This window comes from Phaenicophaeus curvirostris, chromosome 4 (genome assembly GCF_032191515.1).
Source record: "Phaenicophaeus curvirostris isolate KB17595 chromosome 4, BPBGC_Pcur_1.0, whole genome shotgun sequence".
In the NCBI taxonomy this organism is placed as follows: Eukaryota; Metazoa; Chordata; class Aves; order Cuculiformes; family Cuculidae; genus Phaenicophaeus; species Phaenicophaeus curvirostris.
Genome location: NC_091395.1, coordinates 65,545,082 through 65,559,831, shown reverse-complemented (window position 1 = coordinate 65,559,831; position 14,750 = coordinate 65,545,082). Strand labels below are relative to the sequence as shown.

At 37.5% G+C, this 14,750-nt stretch overlaps 1 protein-coding gene across 10 annotated transcripts in view; it reads left to right on the top strand.

Annotated features, from left to right (window-relative positions):
• PPP2R2C (protein phosphatase 2 regulatory subunit Bgamma) overlaps window positions 1-14,750 on the top strand; it is a 196,028-nt gene that overhangs the window by 154,046 nt on the left and 27,232 nt on the right. For all 10 annotated transcript variants that reach the window (XM_069856346.1, XM_069856351.1, XM_069856356.1 and 7 more), the window contains one exon: window positions 8,038-8,202. In XM_069856346.1, the coding sequence (XP_069712447.1) occupies window positions 8,038-8,202 (165 nt within the window). The remainder of the gene's footprint in view (window positions 1-8,037; window positions 8,203-14,750) is intronic.

Here is a 14,750-nt window from a genome sequence, read left to right as displayed (position 1 = left end):
TCATTGGCTTCAAGACAGGAGCTTTGTGAATGATGAAATGATGTTGATTTAGTTGATGATTTGTCCTTGCCTTTCTGTGTTGAACTTGCACTCTCTTTTTGGAACCCTTGCTAGTATGTGATACGTGCTGCCACTTAGTGTACTCCATAGAAAAGTATTGCCTAAGAGAAGCTGAGCTAAGTGACTTAATAGATCTCTTCTATTAATAATTTATATGTACCTGAGGCTCTTATGGTATTTGTTGTGTTCCAAGCACAATGTTAAGCATCCCACAATAGTTTCAGACAAATCGTAATTAATTAATATACAAGTATATCAACTAAATATGACTTTGCAGCCTTGCAGTGATTGAGGACTGCACATAGGAAAATTCAGATGTGCGTTTACAAAGACAGGTCGTCCCCTGTTGGCTTATGCACTTAATTTTGCTCTCAGCTGCGTATATGCAGATTATGATTTCTTTGCTCTTGAGAACCTGAATGTGCATATGTTTCTGGCTAAAGCAGGCATGTTACTGTGTCTACAGATGAAAATGCAGGTGTTCTGTTCTAAAAAAAAAAAAACCAAGCCAAAAATTCAGTATCTACTTGTAAATTCATTATTCTCCAGGTAAATTAATGGTTGCAATGTATATGAACACACCTATCTATGTGACTTCTGCCACTCTAAGTACTTTTTTTCTAGCAGTGCTATTCCACAATTCTCTGCTCTCAATGCTTATTCAAATGTTGCAGCTAATCCATAGGCAATTTCTCTTATATATTAGATTTGGGCTTTGTCAACTCATGACATTTACTGAGTGTATGGCAGTGAAAGCAATTTCCTAAAAGTTTATGAGGTACATTTAAAATATGTTGATTCTTCCTCAAGTTATATTTGCATAATGGAGGCTTGGGGGGCTTCTTGCTGCTTTCTGATTTTATTCTACTGAGATAAGAGGAATGCAAAATTATTTTGATGTTACAAACATCAGAATGAGGTCTCTCAAATTCAGAACAAGCCTTTAGACTGATCTGCATTCTGGGGAAGAAGTTGTGAAAGACAAATCTAAAAATAACAAAAGAACCTCTCAAAGCCGACTAACCAAGAAAAGAACTGAGTGAATACTTACGTGCCTGGAGTACTGTGGTTATGGAAGGGAGGGACCACTAAGTCAGAGTCCAGAACTATCGCTCTTGCTCACTCTTAAACTGACCTTTGCCAAATCTTTGCAACTTCATGCCCCAGTTTCATTATCTGTAGCACATTGGCACTAATACTGACTCTCCTCTGCTTTGAACTTAATGAATGGAAAATATTTCCTAATACTACTTTTAATTTATTGCCAGATCTCTTTGATTCCGAATGAAACTTTAGATTGAAAGTCCAGGAGTTGCAGCTCTGCTTTGGAAGTTTGGCATTTAAGTTCTGTCCCTGGCTTCTTGTTTGGCTTTTAACAAATCCTATTAGTCCTATTCTCCTGAGGGACTCCTGTTCCTACCCACTGCCAGTTAAACCAGTGACTTCTTAGTCCCTAAACACATTTTAAAGATCTGAATGGTCATCTCTGTGCTCCTTGTGTTTTCTAAGTTTTATGGTGTTTCTAAGTTTTATGGTGTTAGAAGATAGAAATACAGAGCTAAATTAGACATGAATCTGGCTGAGCTTAAGATGCTAGATTGTGAGGAAGCACGGACCATCTGGTACTGGAAGTGGTACGCTGACCATACATGTGAGGCCACTGCCCACGAAGCACCACTCCAGCATGCAGACTCCTTATTACCCACGCTATATAAATGTGTAATACCAATAAGACAGGAGGATGTACTGAACATATCATTTTATCTCTGGGTGAGGTAGATCTCAGCAGTAGACTAGTTTTTATACCTCATCTTTACCTAACCCGGCCAGGTTCTTTTTTTTGTTACTAGTTCTAGCTGAGTTGCTGGAAAGTTTAGTGCTACTGCACTGTCTTCTGCTCTTTTGCTAACATCTCTTTTTCATCTAACTTGGGCTATAATTCTTAAGAAACCTCAGAATTCCGCAGAACTGTGTTAATATTACTTAATCTCTTCTTTGTATGCACTTTGTACTTGTTCTTTACATTATGAGCAATCCCTTTACTCTGTGTTTGCACAACACTTAACAGAATTGTCTATTACTTGGCCTTCCACATAGACCTAACAAGTCTCATAGCATTTTTTGCTCTTTGTGTATCTCATAATCCTGATAGGAGGAAAAATACAGAAAAAAAGCTGTCAGAAGCCTTTGTACTATCATAATAGCACCATCTAAACATCTTTCATGGAGATATTTTATTGCCAATCAAAATCAAGCCATTTATATTTGTATTTTCAGCAAATCACCACCGGTGTGAGACTGTTGCTGGAGTTCCCAACTCCAGCAGGATGTAAGAAGAATCATTGTTATAAAGACCATGGAACTAAAAACAGAATAACACTGACATTTTATTACTAAGTAATTTTCAGTTATGGATCAATACCTTGCATTAGCAGTTATTAGGTCCAAGATGGCTAAAAGGAGCACGCATTTATGCAGCAGTTTCTGCAGAGGAACCAAAGGGTCCAGACAGTATAACTGCAACTCTCTGGGCTTTTAATAAAACAAAACCAATACAGGACATGCTTTTGCTGGAGCAGTTGGTGAATGGTGTGATAAAAAGCATTGACGCTATGGCTATTAGGAGTACTTAGAATATAAATACTGGGTCATCTCAATGCCTAAGGTAAAACTAGTATTTGAAGAAAAGGCCAAATCCATTAACCTATTGACAGTCTATTCAGGAAACCCTTTGACACTTGGACAACAGGTCTGAAAGGGATTCAGAAGCTGCACCCTATCCTATGGTGTCTTTCTGTCATGACGTGCCTATTGTAGAATTGTCATTCAACAGTGGAAACATACAGTGTGTCTTTAAGAAGTCTGTGGAAGGGAGTAAGTGGATGATTATTTAAAAGCTAGGGTTAGCTTCTTTGTTTCATACTAAGACTGATGTAATCGCATCGTGATATTATCAAACATACTGAGGCCTGTTTCTGTCCCTGCTCCCCTGACAAGCACAACTTGGAAGAAAATTGTTGCCTTTTGGAATTAATTCCTTCAGCTTGCACATGGTATAGGAATTATATAGTCACTATGTAGGAAGTTTAAAACTGGTAGAGCTTATTTTGTAAGCATCACAGTTTGCTCCCTGTAATGAAAATAGTGTGCACTAAATGACTGACTAACAGAGGAAACCACTCAGAGAAATGCTTATATTACAAGGGTGGATCCTCAGCAGGACCACAGTAATCAATTACCCTAAACTTAAGCCCTGGCAGCTTCTATTAATTGCTATTGATTTCAACTACTAGTCAGTGAACCTTTCTAGGGCTAGGCTAGAATGTAGGTGTGAGATGCAGACAAAATTAGGAACTGGAACAAACCTCTGTAGAAAGCACAGGGAACAGCCTGCTTTGGGAAGATATGCCGAAGTTTATTTTTGAAAGTGCTTAAAAATTGCAAAACCCCAAATCCTACGCAGGGATAAAAATGAAGTGTCATATCAGCATATATAGAAATAAGAAAGATGAGAAATTTTATTTTCTTGTGACGTTATTATGGAAAATTCTACCTGGCTTTCTAAAGAAAAGCAGCCTTTCCTCCATTGCAAGTGAATAAAGGGAGGACAATTAAATCTTTTTTTCTGTAGCTTTCTTCCAACTATACAAATTATTTCCATCTTGCAGTGAACCCACAAGTCATATAAAAATGATTCCAGAATAATGATATAGGATTCAGTCCTTTATATGCCACAGCTTGTGAGTTGCAAGTTTGTTTTCTGTAAAATTCAGTTTCTTGCAGAATTCCTTGATGGTTATAGGAAGACAAAGCAGCTATTTCTTTATGCATGCAGTTCGCTTCAAAGGGAATTTAATCTGTTTCGAGGAGACTGCTATGTTTCCATTATCATACAAGGAAACTTATTCGTGAACCTTTTTTTGCTCAGCAGGAACCCTCTGTATTTTCCACATTCTTGTTATACGTGTTTTGGCATGAGCATAGAGGAGGCGTGCTCATTTATATTCTAGCTGATCAAGAGAGGAAGTCTGATTAGTGTGAATTTTGGATCAAGGTGAGGGTCGTCTTTGTAACCTGCGCTAAAGTAACTTTATGGAGTGACTTCTCCCAAAGGAGGGTATTTCTGTTAGATCAGTGGCCCAGAGGCAGTGGAACAAATCTTCTTCTTCCTGTCATCCTCATTTTACTATCAGCTGCACAACAGCAGCAGCACAAAATACTGGATTAGAAATAAATGTACCATATAACTGAATTGTGTATTCAGATAGCATCCTTCACACTGTGTATCACTACAGGTTGTTAATCATGCCTTTCTTTATTCTCTTTCCTCCTTCTTCTCCCACTGTTTTCCTTCCTTCCCTCCTCTTCCTCAAATCTTTCCCTAAACCTTCCTTTCTCCTCTCTGTCTGCTCCTGTCCTACCTGCTCACTCTGCTGTTTTATATATGTTCTTTAAAAATTTGGGGAACACAACATAGACACTCTTAGCCAAAGTTATATGTTATATTGCCTTAGAGTATCTTTGTTACCTTTCCCAAAATTAACTCCTGGTCTTGTAGTTCTACTAACCCAGCTGTGAGAACATCATCTCTCACCATTGTGGTCTCCAAGCATACTAGTCTTTTCATTTCCATTTTGCTGTGGAGAGCATCTAGAAAATGTTTGCTTCTTCATAGCTTTATCCCATTTCAGTAAGCCAAGAAATGGAGGGGAGACCTGGTATGTAAGACAGCAAAGTGGTTAGAAGGGACAGACCTGTCCTATTTTTGCAAGTTAGAAGGTATTTTCTATTCCTTGTTTTAATATTAATCAATTAAGGCTGCCAATGCACTCTATCCCTTTGCTGGCAAGGTGCCAGCTCAGTTTTTTCTTAGTGCAAGTACCTTCTAGGGATCAAAATGTTTTGGTTTTGGCAGGCATGTGAGGTAGTCAGAGCAATGTGAAGATTTATTTCATTTGCTTAGGGGAAACTCCTACCCTGTTCAGGCACAGGAACACCTCTTTTTTTTAGGACAACAGAAATATATCCTGGTCCACTGCCAATGGTGAGGTCTTTGGTCTTTCTGTCTCTAGTATCTTTGGCCCTACTTGTTTTGTCCATACTCTGAAAATTAATTACGTTACATATGGTACAACAAGAGTCAGATGTGACTGGTATTTCAGATGTTGATGAACTGGGGAAGAGGGGCCATGCCTCACTTAGGATATCCCTCCACAAGATACAATTGCAAGGAAAGACAATAGTGTAGGAGATGACTCTACAGATTTGTGCCATTAGATTACTTTTCCCTTTAGCAGTAGAATTTTCCTTTAATCAGTTCCTGCCAGAGTCCCTCTTCTTTGAGCTCTCCAAGTTCACAAAAGGGCCTGTTTCTGAAGTGCACTGTCTAGTTCAATTTTTTTAATGTTTTCCTACCATGCGATATTCTACTTAAAAGAAAAAGACACAAAGGGAAAATGGAAAAATAGAAATGCGAGATGTCTCATGGGAGATGCTTGCCCATACCATGTCATGCTAGTTTAAATACAGTTCCAAAACGTCACGTGTCAAACTGTACTTGATAGTTTTCAAATAGATGGCAAAAACCATGAGCTGAGGAAAATGTTCTTTGTGTGACATGTTCTTCTTTTGATATATTGGGTTCTGTAGCTGTCAAAAAAAAGCAAAGGCTGATTTTCCATCTATTATTACAAATGCATTTGAAGTAAATCTTTTCTGCAACTCTATTCCCTTGATTGTTTACTTCAATACAAGAGTTATTATTTCATTTCTTTTAAATCTAACAAAAATATGAATTTTCAGTGGTGCATTTTCTCTATGATCCTCAACAGACAGCATGGTTCTTTCTCAGTGGAGATTTAGATAACATCTGGAAATGCAGTCTGTTTCAAGTATTTTCTGCTTTCCTGACAGGAGAATGGAATATATAATTCCATTATTCAGCATAGGGTTATTCATTTCATGCAATGAAGGGAAATTAATCGATATTGTCTTCAGCATCCAGAAAAATGATACTTACCATGGCTGTTTCACATACTCTATTTATATTTTATATCTTCCTTATCACTCAGCAATTATTCACCTCTCTGCTCAGAGGTGAAATTCTTGTATTGAGTTACTATAATTTCTCTGGACACCTGAAAGCAATTCACTGAAAGCAATTGCTTTTACTTAAAAATATTTCTCGAGGCAGATTCACCAGATACATATAACTGAATAAAGATTACCTTTTCCTGTTGTTTTTCAAGAATATTTAATGATGCTTTATAAAAGGGGTAAATTAATGTTGCTATGTCATAACATTCATTGTACTAATATTAATCATGATGGATTCTTAGAGATGGATGCAGATTTGATAGTGCAAGTAAGTGAGAATGCATTTGAGATGCAACAATAATTCATTCCATGCTGTTATTAAATTTTGCAAGATATTCTGATGTTTTCCTTTTTAAATTGTTTGATGTAAAGTAAAAAAACTGTGTAACGTATTTGTCTATGCAATGTCATCAAGATAATTATCTCTGAATCCTTTATATTATGTTTAATTTCAATGTACTGTCCCAGATCTGCATTTTTTGGGAAGATCAAAGTATAAAGTGTAAAGGTGGTAATAGACCATACCCATTCCCACAGAAATCAATTAAAGGTATTCCATTTGGGAAGTGGGCACAGTGGGAACAGAAACAGGCTTAGTATCACGATATATGATTTCTTTTGCCATCAGTAAAACAGATTTTCTCATTTATCTTATCCTCTGAGGTGTTTAAATTTTGAACGTAACCTGATTCAAGTTTTATGTTCGGGGAATCCAGGCACTGAGATGATTTGTGTTTTGGGCACTGAACTGGGACTCAGTAGATCTGGGTTTATTCTGTCATGCATTTCCCGTGTGATCTTACACAAATCCTTTATTGCCTCTCACAGAGCCTCATCAGTAAAGTAGGGTAATGTTACTCTCCTTCTTGTTCGAAGAATTTGTTATTGTTTGGATGGTTTATTTACAGCGGATTGCTGAGGGCCATATGAAAATGTACAATCTCATTTAAATATACTGCTTTACATATGTATCCTTCTTTCATTTTATGTTCTGCATCTGCTGCTTTCTTACAGCCCCCTCATGGGGCTCTTTCTTTCATTCTGTTCTTTGTAAGCAACCTTCCACAGGCTGGCCTTCTTCTCCAAATACAACCAGGTCCTGCTTTTTCAGCTCACCCAGGCAGGTGGTATCTATGACTGGGTATGTAAGATTTGGAGAGGCAGTATTTGAGTATTTGAGGCAGTTTGATCCAACTGACAGGTTTGTGCTTGGAAAACTAGATCTTTGATGTATTTCTGTTCAACTTAAATGATGCACAGTTTTTTTAGAAAGGATATTATATTTTCATGTAGTCACACAAAACTATTTGCATAAATGCTTCTATTTGCACCACATTTGCCTTTGCAAAAAAAAAAAAAAAAAAAGCACCTTTATTGTTTGAGGCTTTTTACTTAAACTACGTGTATTTTTTAGCTTGAAGTTTTGTGATCATAGCAGCCAGTAAGCCTTTACTGGAATGAGGAGATCTGGGCTGTACGTTGTTTGCTATCAATTATTATTATCTGGGACAGAGCAATGATTTCAATAGCAACTACAGGAGATACAGCTGTCTGCTCTCTTTTAGTTTTAATGAAGGTGAAAATTCCAAATCCCCAAGAATACTGTTCTTTGATGTCTTTCTTTGCACAGCATGGATGAATATTTACCTACTAATGGCATCTGCTGTAAACCCATTATTGACTAGTGACTTTTTGGGGTTTTATGTAGATGGGGCACATGTGGAAATTTAAAAACACCCTACTGACAAACAAGTGAGTATATTTTTACCTGAAAGTATTAAATGTACGGACCTCTGATAATGATGTTTCCTTCAAGAAGGCAGTAGAAGTCATGGTTGACCTGCAGACAACTGCATTTTCCTTAATGAAACACCCATTCAGACATTGTAGATATAAAGCCAGCCAATATGGAGGACCTGACGGAAGTGATTACAGCCTCGGAGTTTCATCCCCACCACTGCAATCTCTTTGTCTACAGCAGCAGCAAAGGATCCCTGAGACTCTGTGACATGAGGGCATCGGCTCTCTGTGACAAACATTCCAAGCGTAAGTCCTTGCTTTATTGAGCCACAGGTGTCATTAAAGTGTTTCTGTTCACGGGCAGCATGTAGATGTGTGCATACCCCAGTGTATTAACTACTCTATTGCAAGCACAGTTGAAAAGAAAACAGGAAAAGGAAGACAATTTCCTCATCTATACAAGTATTGCCTATGGACTTGATAACAGTCCTGTCTGTGACTGGCCACCTTTGTGGTTCTTATTGCAGGGATCAGTGAAGAACCCACAACTCTCTAGCGAGAGAGGTGATTCTTAACAGATTAAATATTGGAGGGCAGTATTTAGGTTAATGAGTGTACTATTTTAAATACACAACTACTGTTCTGAATACTACAGCAAGTAAACTTTGTCATTCAAAATTTCAAATCCATTTTCTGAATTAAAAAATGTTGGGGTCCTTTCTAAAATTTCAGCCCAATGTTCACTTCACGTTGTTTTTCAATAATGTGTCTGTACAGAGGAAATAGCACTGTAAGTAATAAAAGGAGGAAGACAAAGGTATTGTGTCATCTGTCCTAACATGATTTTATGTAGCCTATGAGACTTTTGAGATGGAGCCACCAATTTGTGACAGTTCATATCTTAAACCTGCATAAGAACAAGAAGCACAATGCAGGGCTGTCTTTGTTCTCAGAGTGAAGATTGAAGGAAAATACACGTTCATAATGTCTTGCTATCAGCTCTCTATAGTCTAGATAAGACAGAATATAGTTCTCCCCACCAATAATCTGGCATGCCTGGGTGCTTTGCCTTGTGCAAACAATCTGTTTGTTCCTAATCTTCTGAGACTGAAAACCACCAGTCAAAGGCATTGGGCCATGTGACTGGTTCCTATGAGGCACTGAGAACCTAATGAATGAACAGTGGTGCCTCTGTGTTAACTGCCTTCAGGACTGGGGCTTCCAGGATGCTTCCATCACACAGAATAGGGTCTTGAGTTTCTTTTGTAATGTTGAAATGTTGGGAAGGAAATTCAGGAGAAATCCTCTTAGTTCCAGGGGCATGTAAGAGTTTTTATGTCATTCAGTTCATGTCATGGTTAGCAGTTCTTATTAGTGAGGGGAGCGGGGGGGGAACATTTGGAAATTTAGGTGTGACGTAAGTGGTGCATGGATTTAGCACACAGGCTATTTTTTTACATGAAGTAAATGTAGTAAAGACGCTAAGTCTAAGCCTTTTGGATGCAAGGAGAAGTGCACATGTTTATAATCTACTAGGTTTTGGTCTCCAATTAGAGAAAATGACCTTTTGGGACAGTGTCCTAAGCACTGTTTTACCTTTGTTAGAGGTATCTCTGTAGGATATCCTTGTAGGGGGAATTCAATGCCATGAAGTGGAATGTGAACATGATACAATCTGGAACATTTTTGTGAGATATCCTGTCCCGCTTAACTGTTTTCTTCCAGGATACTTTAATTTCTTCCTGCTAATAAGGCCTCCGTGCCCCTGTAACTCAGTGCCAAATGCCAATCATAACTTATTAAAACAACTGTACAGTAACCCTGGATGAAAGAAGGGAGCCAGAAGGGAGCACAAGGTCTAATGGTCATTGATTAAACTCCATTTTCCAGATCTGTGAGTTAGAAAATAGCCATTTAATGTAGCATTGCTGCACTGAAATCAAGTCAAGCTCACTGAGAAGCTGAGTGTGTCTCTGCACACATGTATAATATAAAATTGATATAGCAATGGTAGAACTTCCAAAGCATTAAAAGGAATAGGCCCATGTACTGCTGATTGGAGTGGTTTGAGTATAGCTGCTAGAAGCAAGCTATATGCTTGCAAACTAAATGAAGTCCATAGCAACTGAAAGGATATATCATAAAAAAATAGTCTGGAAAAAATAGTATTTGCACAGTTGTGTCTCTAGTATCTTCACTGTGCATCTGATTCCACTTTACAGTTGCTTTACATGTGGTGCCTAGGCATGATGAGTACCCTGTTCCCCTAGCTCAGCTTGCCTTTCCACCTTTCCCCATAACTGACTTCATATTTCAAATAAACCAACTACGACTACAGTCGATGTAAGCCTTGAAGTTCTACCATTCCACCCTACTATCTTATTTCAGTCTAATAGCATTATAGTATTTCAATAGTATTTCAGTATAGTATATAGTATTTTCAGTATAATATAGTATTTTAATAGTATTTCAAATGCTGTTCTAAGATTGTAATGGCTGTACATATTTTTGGGGATAAGAGATCCAATGTGAAACTTATATGCTCCGCACCCAGCTATTTTTTATGTTATGAACTTCTGGTTTTACTCCTTTCTCAGGCTCTTTTTTTTTCATCCAAGTGTCTATAGCTGGGCCAAAGTCAGTTTCAGATTTTGGGGAAAGGGCTTTTCCATTTGTACAAGTCTTCAGAGTGCCATGAATAACTACTGTGCCATACTGTATAAATAAATTACATGCTAATATCTGCAGTGTAATCACTGACATAGGATGATAGTAAATTACAGTGTTCTTGAAGATTTCTGGTTTGCTAAACTCAGTGGCAAAATCTCTCTGTTCAGCATTAGTGACAGCAACACTACAAGGTTTTCCTTATAAATCTTTCATGGGTTTGATATGGAAGAGGCAAGAGACATCTTCTCTATCTACTCATCCTTGGTGCCTCTGCTAAGATTTATTAGCAAGATGCCAGTTTGTGTGATGAGTCGCAGTGGGGATCTCTGTCCCTTAGAAAAATGGTCTCAGACCACCAAATCTATCCATAAGGCATTGAAAGAATATCAGGTTGGTAACTGGGTTTTAAATGGTCATTGAGGTACCGATAAGGTGTGATAAAATTTCTTGTTTTTCTAATCGGCTACCTGAAACTGCTTCTTATAACACCTCTTTAATAGATCATGCAATGCTGGGTGAGAAATCGGAAGCAAAGCATACGTGGCCATTACAAATGGATATCCAGGAAAGCCCAATTTGTAACCATAGGGGAGACACATACATAATACTGTTCTGTGTTGTCATCAGGCTTTGCAAGTAGTGCATCTCCATCAAAATTTTCTGGAGAGGAGATTAAAAAAAGATATCCTTGTCCCTGCTTATTTAGAATATTAGGGGAGTGGGAATAGGGAAAAAGGTATTCTTGCTGTTCATGAGAAGCTGAAGAAAACTGAGCCTGAATATGTGAAGTTGGAAAAAATAAAAGCTTTTTCAGTAGTTCATAAAAATTATTAAAATCAGAATTAAATGATAAATAGAAACTGTATAGTTATGCAATATGGAAATCTAAGTCACTCGAGTATAACTCCTATTGATATTCTGTGTAATAGACTTAATAACTTAAAGTCATTGCATACCTCAGAAATAGCAATCTGTTTAAATGCTGTATTTTGCTACAAGGGTTTTTTTGTAGCGTTCATCTCTTAATAGATATTTGTAGACTTAAACTCTGTTTCTAATTATCCATTACCTATGTGCAAAATTTGCAACAAACTGCTTCAAAACCAGAGGACCTGCAGTTTGAAGTTGATTGCTCCATGTGCTGTAGTGGCTTCTCAAATACAAACTTCAGGCTTGCATGCTGCAGTTAGCCTCTGTCACTGTTAGTTCATGTTTTCCATCGTCCATACAGATGTCCCAAGCTTCTGATGTCTGGATGTATTACGGAGTCACTTAGAGCCCTCCTCCCTTTGACCAAAGAAACTTTCGTAGGTGAGAAACGATCCTAACAGCCACCTTCTCTGGACTCTCCCTGAGAGGGGCAAAGCATTTCAGGGGGTGCCTTCCCACCTCCATGGCATATATAACCAATATCTTCAAATATCTTCGGAGCAGTACAGGGTGAATTTGGGGTTTGGTTTGTGACCCAAAGATGTGGTGGTATTGTCTTTTTTTCCTTGAAAGCTCTTTACCACATTTTTACATGAAATCCAGGCATGAAAGGAATGCCAACCCTTCCCCAAGGATAAATACCACTATCCTGTCAGTCTTGCATATAACTCAATTTGGTTATCTGCTGGTTTGGGTTTTTTTGAGAATACCTTTGATTTTAAACTTAAGAATTCAGAACTGTGGAAGCAGCCAAAACAGAAATCAAAGAAAATCTTCTTGGACGTGTTGAATTTTTTAAATTATATTAATTGTATTTACCAGTCCTTTAAAAGAAGTTGGAATTTCAGAGACAAGATAGCTTTCAGACCTCTAACTGAATATGGATTATCTTTCATTTGCAACAGAGAACAACCAGATGCACAAAAGAGCCTGTGACAGAATATCCCTGCTGGATTTGCTAATTAATATTGACCTTTCCAAATGAATGATGCTTATTGTATGACTGGAAAAGAGACAACTTGTTTTTCTTTTATGTGAGCTTTACATTTAAAATACGCTTTTTATTTCTGCATCTGGTCTCATGTCAGGTTATCATCTGAGAGAGAGACAGCCAGCATTCTTCCTTTGTGCACTGAGAAGCCATTGTTAGAGTAATGGCCACTTCTGGCAGAATCTGCCAGGTTTCATATGACATGAGCGAAACTTATCTGGGCTTCCGTAATGATTTGACCCAGTGCTTTAATAAAGATTTGTTGTCCTTATCCTAATTCTAGATTTATTTTATAAACATGCACTACAAAGGCATGTATTCATTGCTGGGTTCATATCCCCAGTGAAAAAATGTGCCTGTATCCTGATAAATTTGTAATTATGACTTCACCAAAGATCTGTTACTACAATTTCACGCATGCTAAACTAGATCCTGGAAGGGATCCTTACTTGTACAGGAATCCCATTGAAATTTGGTAGAAGATTGCCTTTAGATGGGCTCCAAAGCTGCCATTCTGCTCAGTTTGGATGGATGTATAATAAAGACATTTAAAATGTGGCTAATGAAAATCTGAAGCTGTTTCTACAGAAATACAATTATGTCTATATAGCATTTCCTCTGGTTGTGCAAGATATGTCAAAATTAAGTCATAAGAAGAAAAAAAACTGATTTATGTACTTATAGCAATAAAAAAGTAAGAGGAAAGAGAAAAGCCTCAAGCAATGTTAAATGATTTATGATTGAAGAGGTGTTAACCCCTCTTCCCCAGCCACATACAGATAAAGTAAATAATTGCTGTAAGATTGCTTTAATTATTCAGTCTATAAAAAGTCCTGTCATCTTTGCTTAATTTTTAATAGCAGCAAATACTGCTTTTCAATGTCTCATGAAACCAACGTTATTCTTCCAAGATCCTGTTTCAGTGAGGGCAAAATCCCCCACGTATCACTGACCTGACCTTATATATCAAGATCTGAAAGACTTATGAGCGAGTTTGGCTGTAGAGGAGTAGCAGTTCTATGTCCCATTAACTCCATGGGACCATGGGGCTGCTTGCAATATGTGGCATTAAACACAAACACAAGTCTTTGTGAGACCAAGCTTTTCAAGAGGCTTGATTAACTTTGTGGTTTTGCACTTTCTTGCTCTCTTTAGCACCATTTCTCTTTATTAACAAACTCACTGGTAATGTTACATTAATAAAAACTCTGTAGTGAAGCTCTCACTCACTGATCTTAACTACTGATCAGGCTTTGCCTTTTGGCACTAATGCACCATCCCTTGTGGTTTGCAACAACTCACTACAGATGGTAAAACAGATTCTTAAATATTGATTGGAGGCTTCACTTTTAAAAGCCATACCCTGTACACGTATTGATGAGAAGCCTCATTTTAATATTGGGTCATCGGATAAAGGAGTGCTTTACGGAAGCAGAATTTCAGTCTTGTGTGGAGGTAGCTTCAGAAACTTGCTGTTACTCAAAGAATGAAAAATCATGTGTAAGTAACCAGGGCATGAAGAGGCACTGTCCGAATTCTAGAAGAATTAATAGAAAATTAAAATATAAGAAGATATGACTTTTTAAAACAGGATAAACAACTACAGACTGTTGTAATGCCAAATGTTAAATAATTGTGGTTAGTTTTTTATACTTAATGTTTTACAAAATAATTGTATTTTAGATTGCTTATGGATGGGGTCTCAAAAATTCTTACACATGTATAACCATAATAGTGTAGAAGGCGAGATTGTTGTATGAGCAAAACATCTGGATCTTGAAAGAAAATTTCTGAAGGAGGTGAATTTATGAGTGGATTAGCTTAATACAAAACAATAAAAAATGCAGAGATAGTGAAAGACAGAGTAAATAATACTGGTAATCAAACTGTTACCATAAACAATGAAGCTAAAGGCATAGAGAGACCACAAGTTTCAAATGGAGCTTTTCAGTTGGTTTTGGTATATGTAGAATGGACTAATGAACTTTTTAGTATTAAATCCTAATTTAGGTTTTAAACAGTGCATAATAATGACAAGGAGTGTCTAGCCCAGTATTCTGGCTCTGATAGTGGGCAGTAGCAACATCAACAGAAAATGCAGAAACATTGCTTGCCATTGGAAACTTGGGGTTCAGGGACTTCACAGTAAGGTCAGTCTCACTATTTAGCAATGGATGTTTGGTTTGTTTGGTTTTTTTTTCCTTGAATTTGCGCAGGTACCTTTGAACCTGTGTATGATTTACCATTCACAATTCTTTCAGTA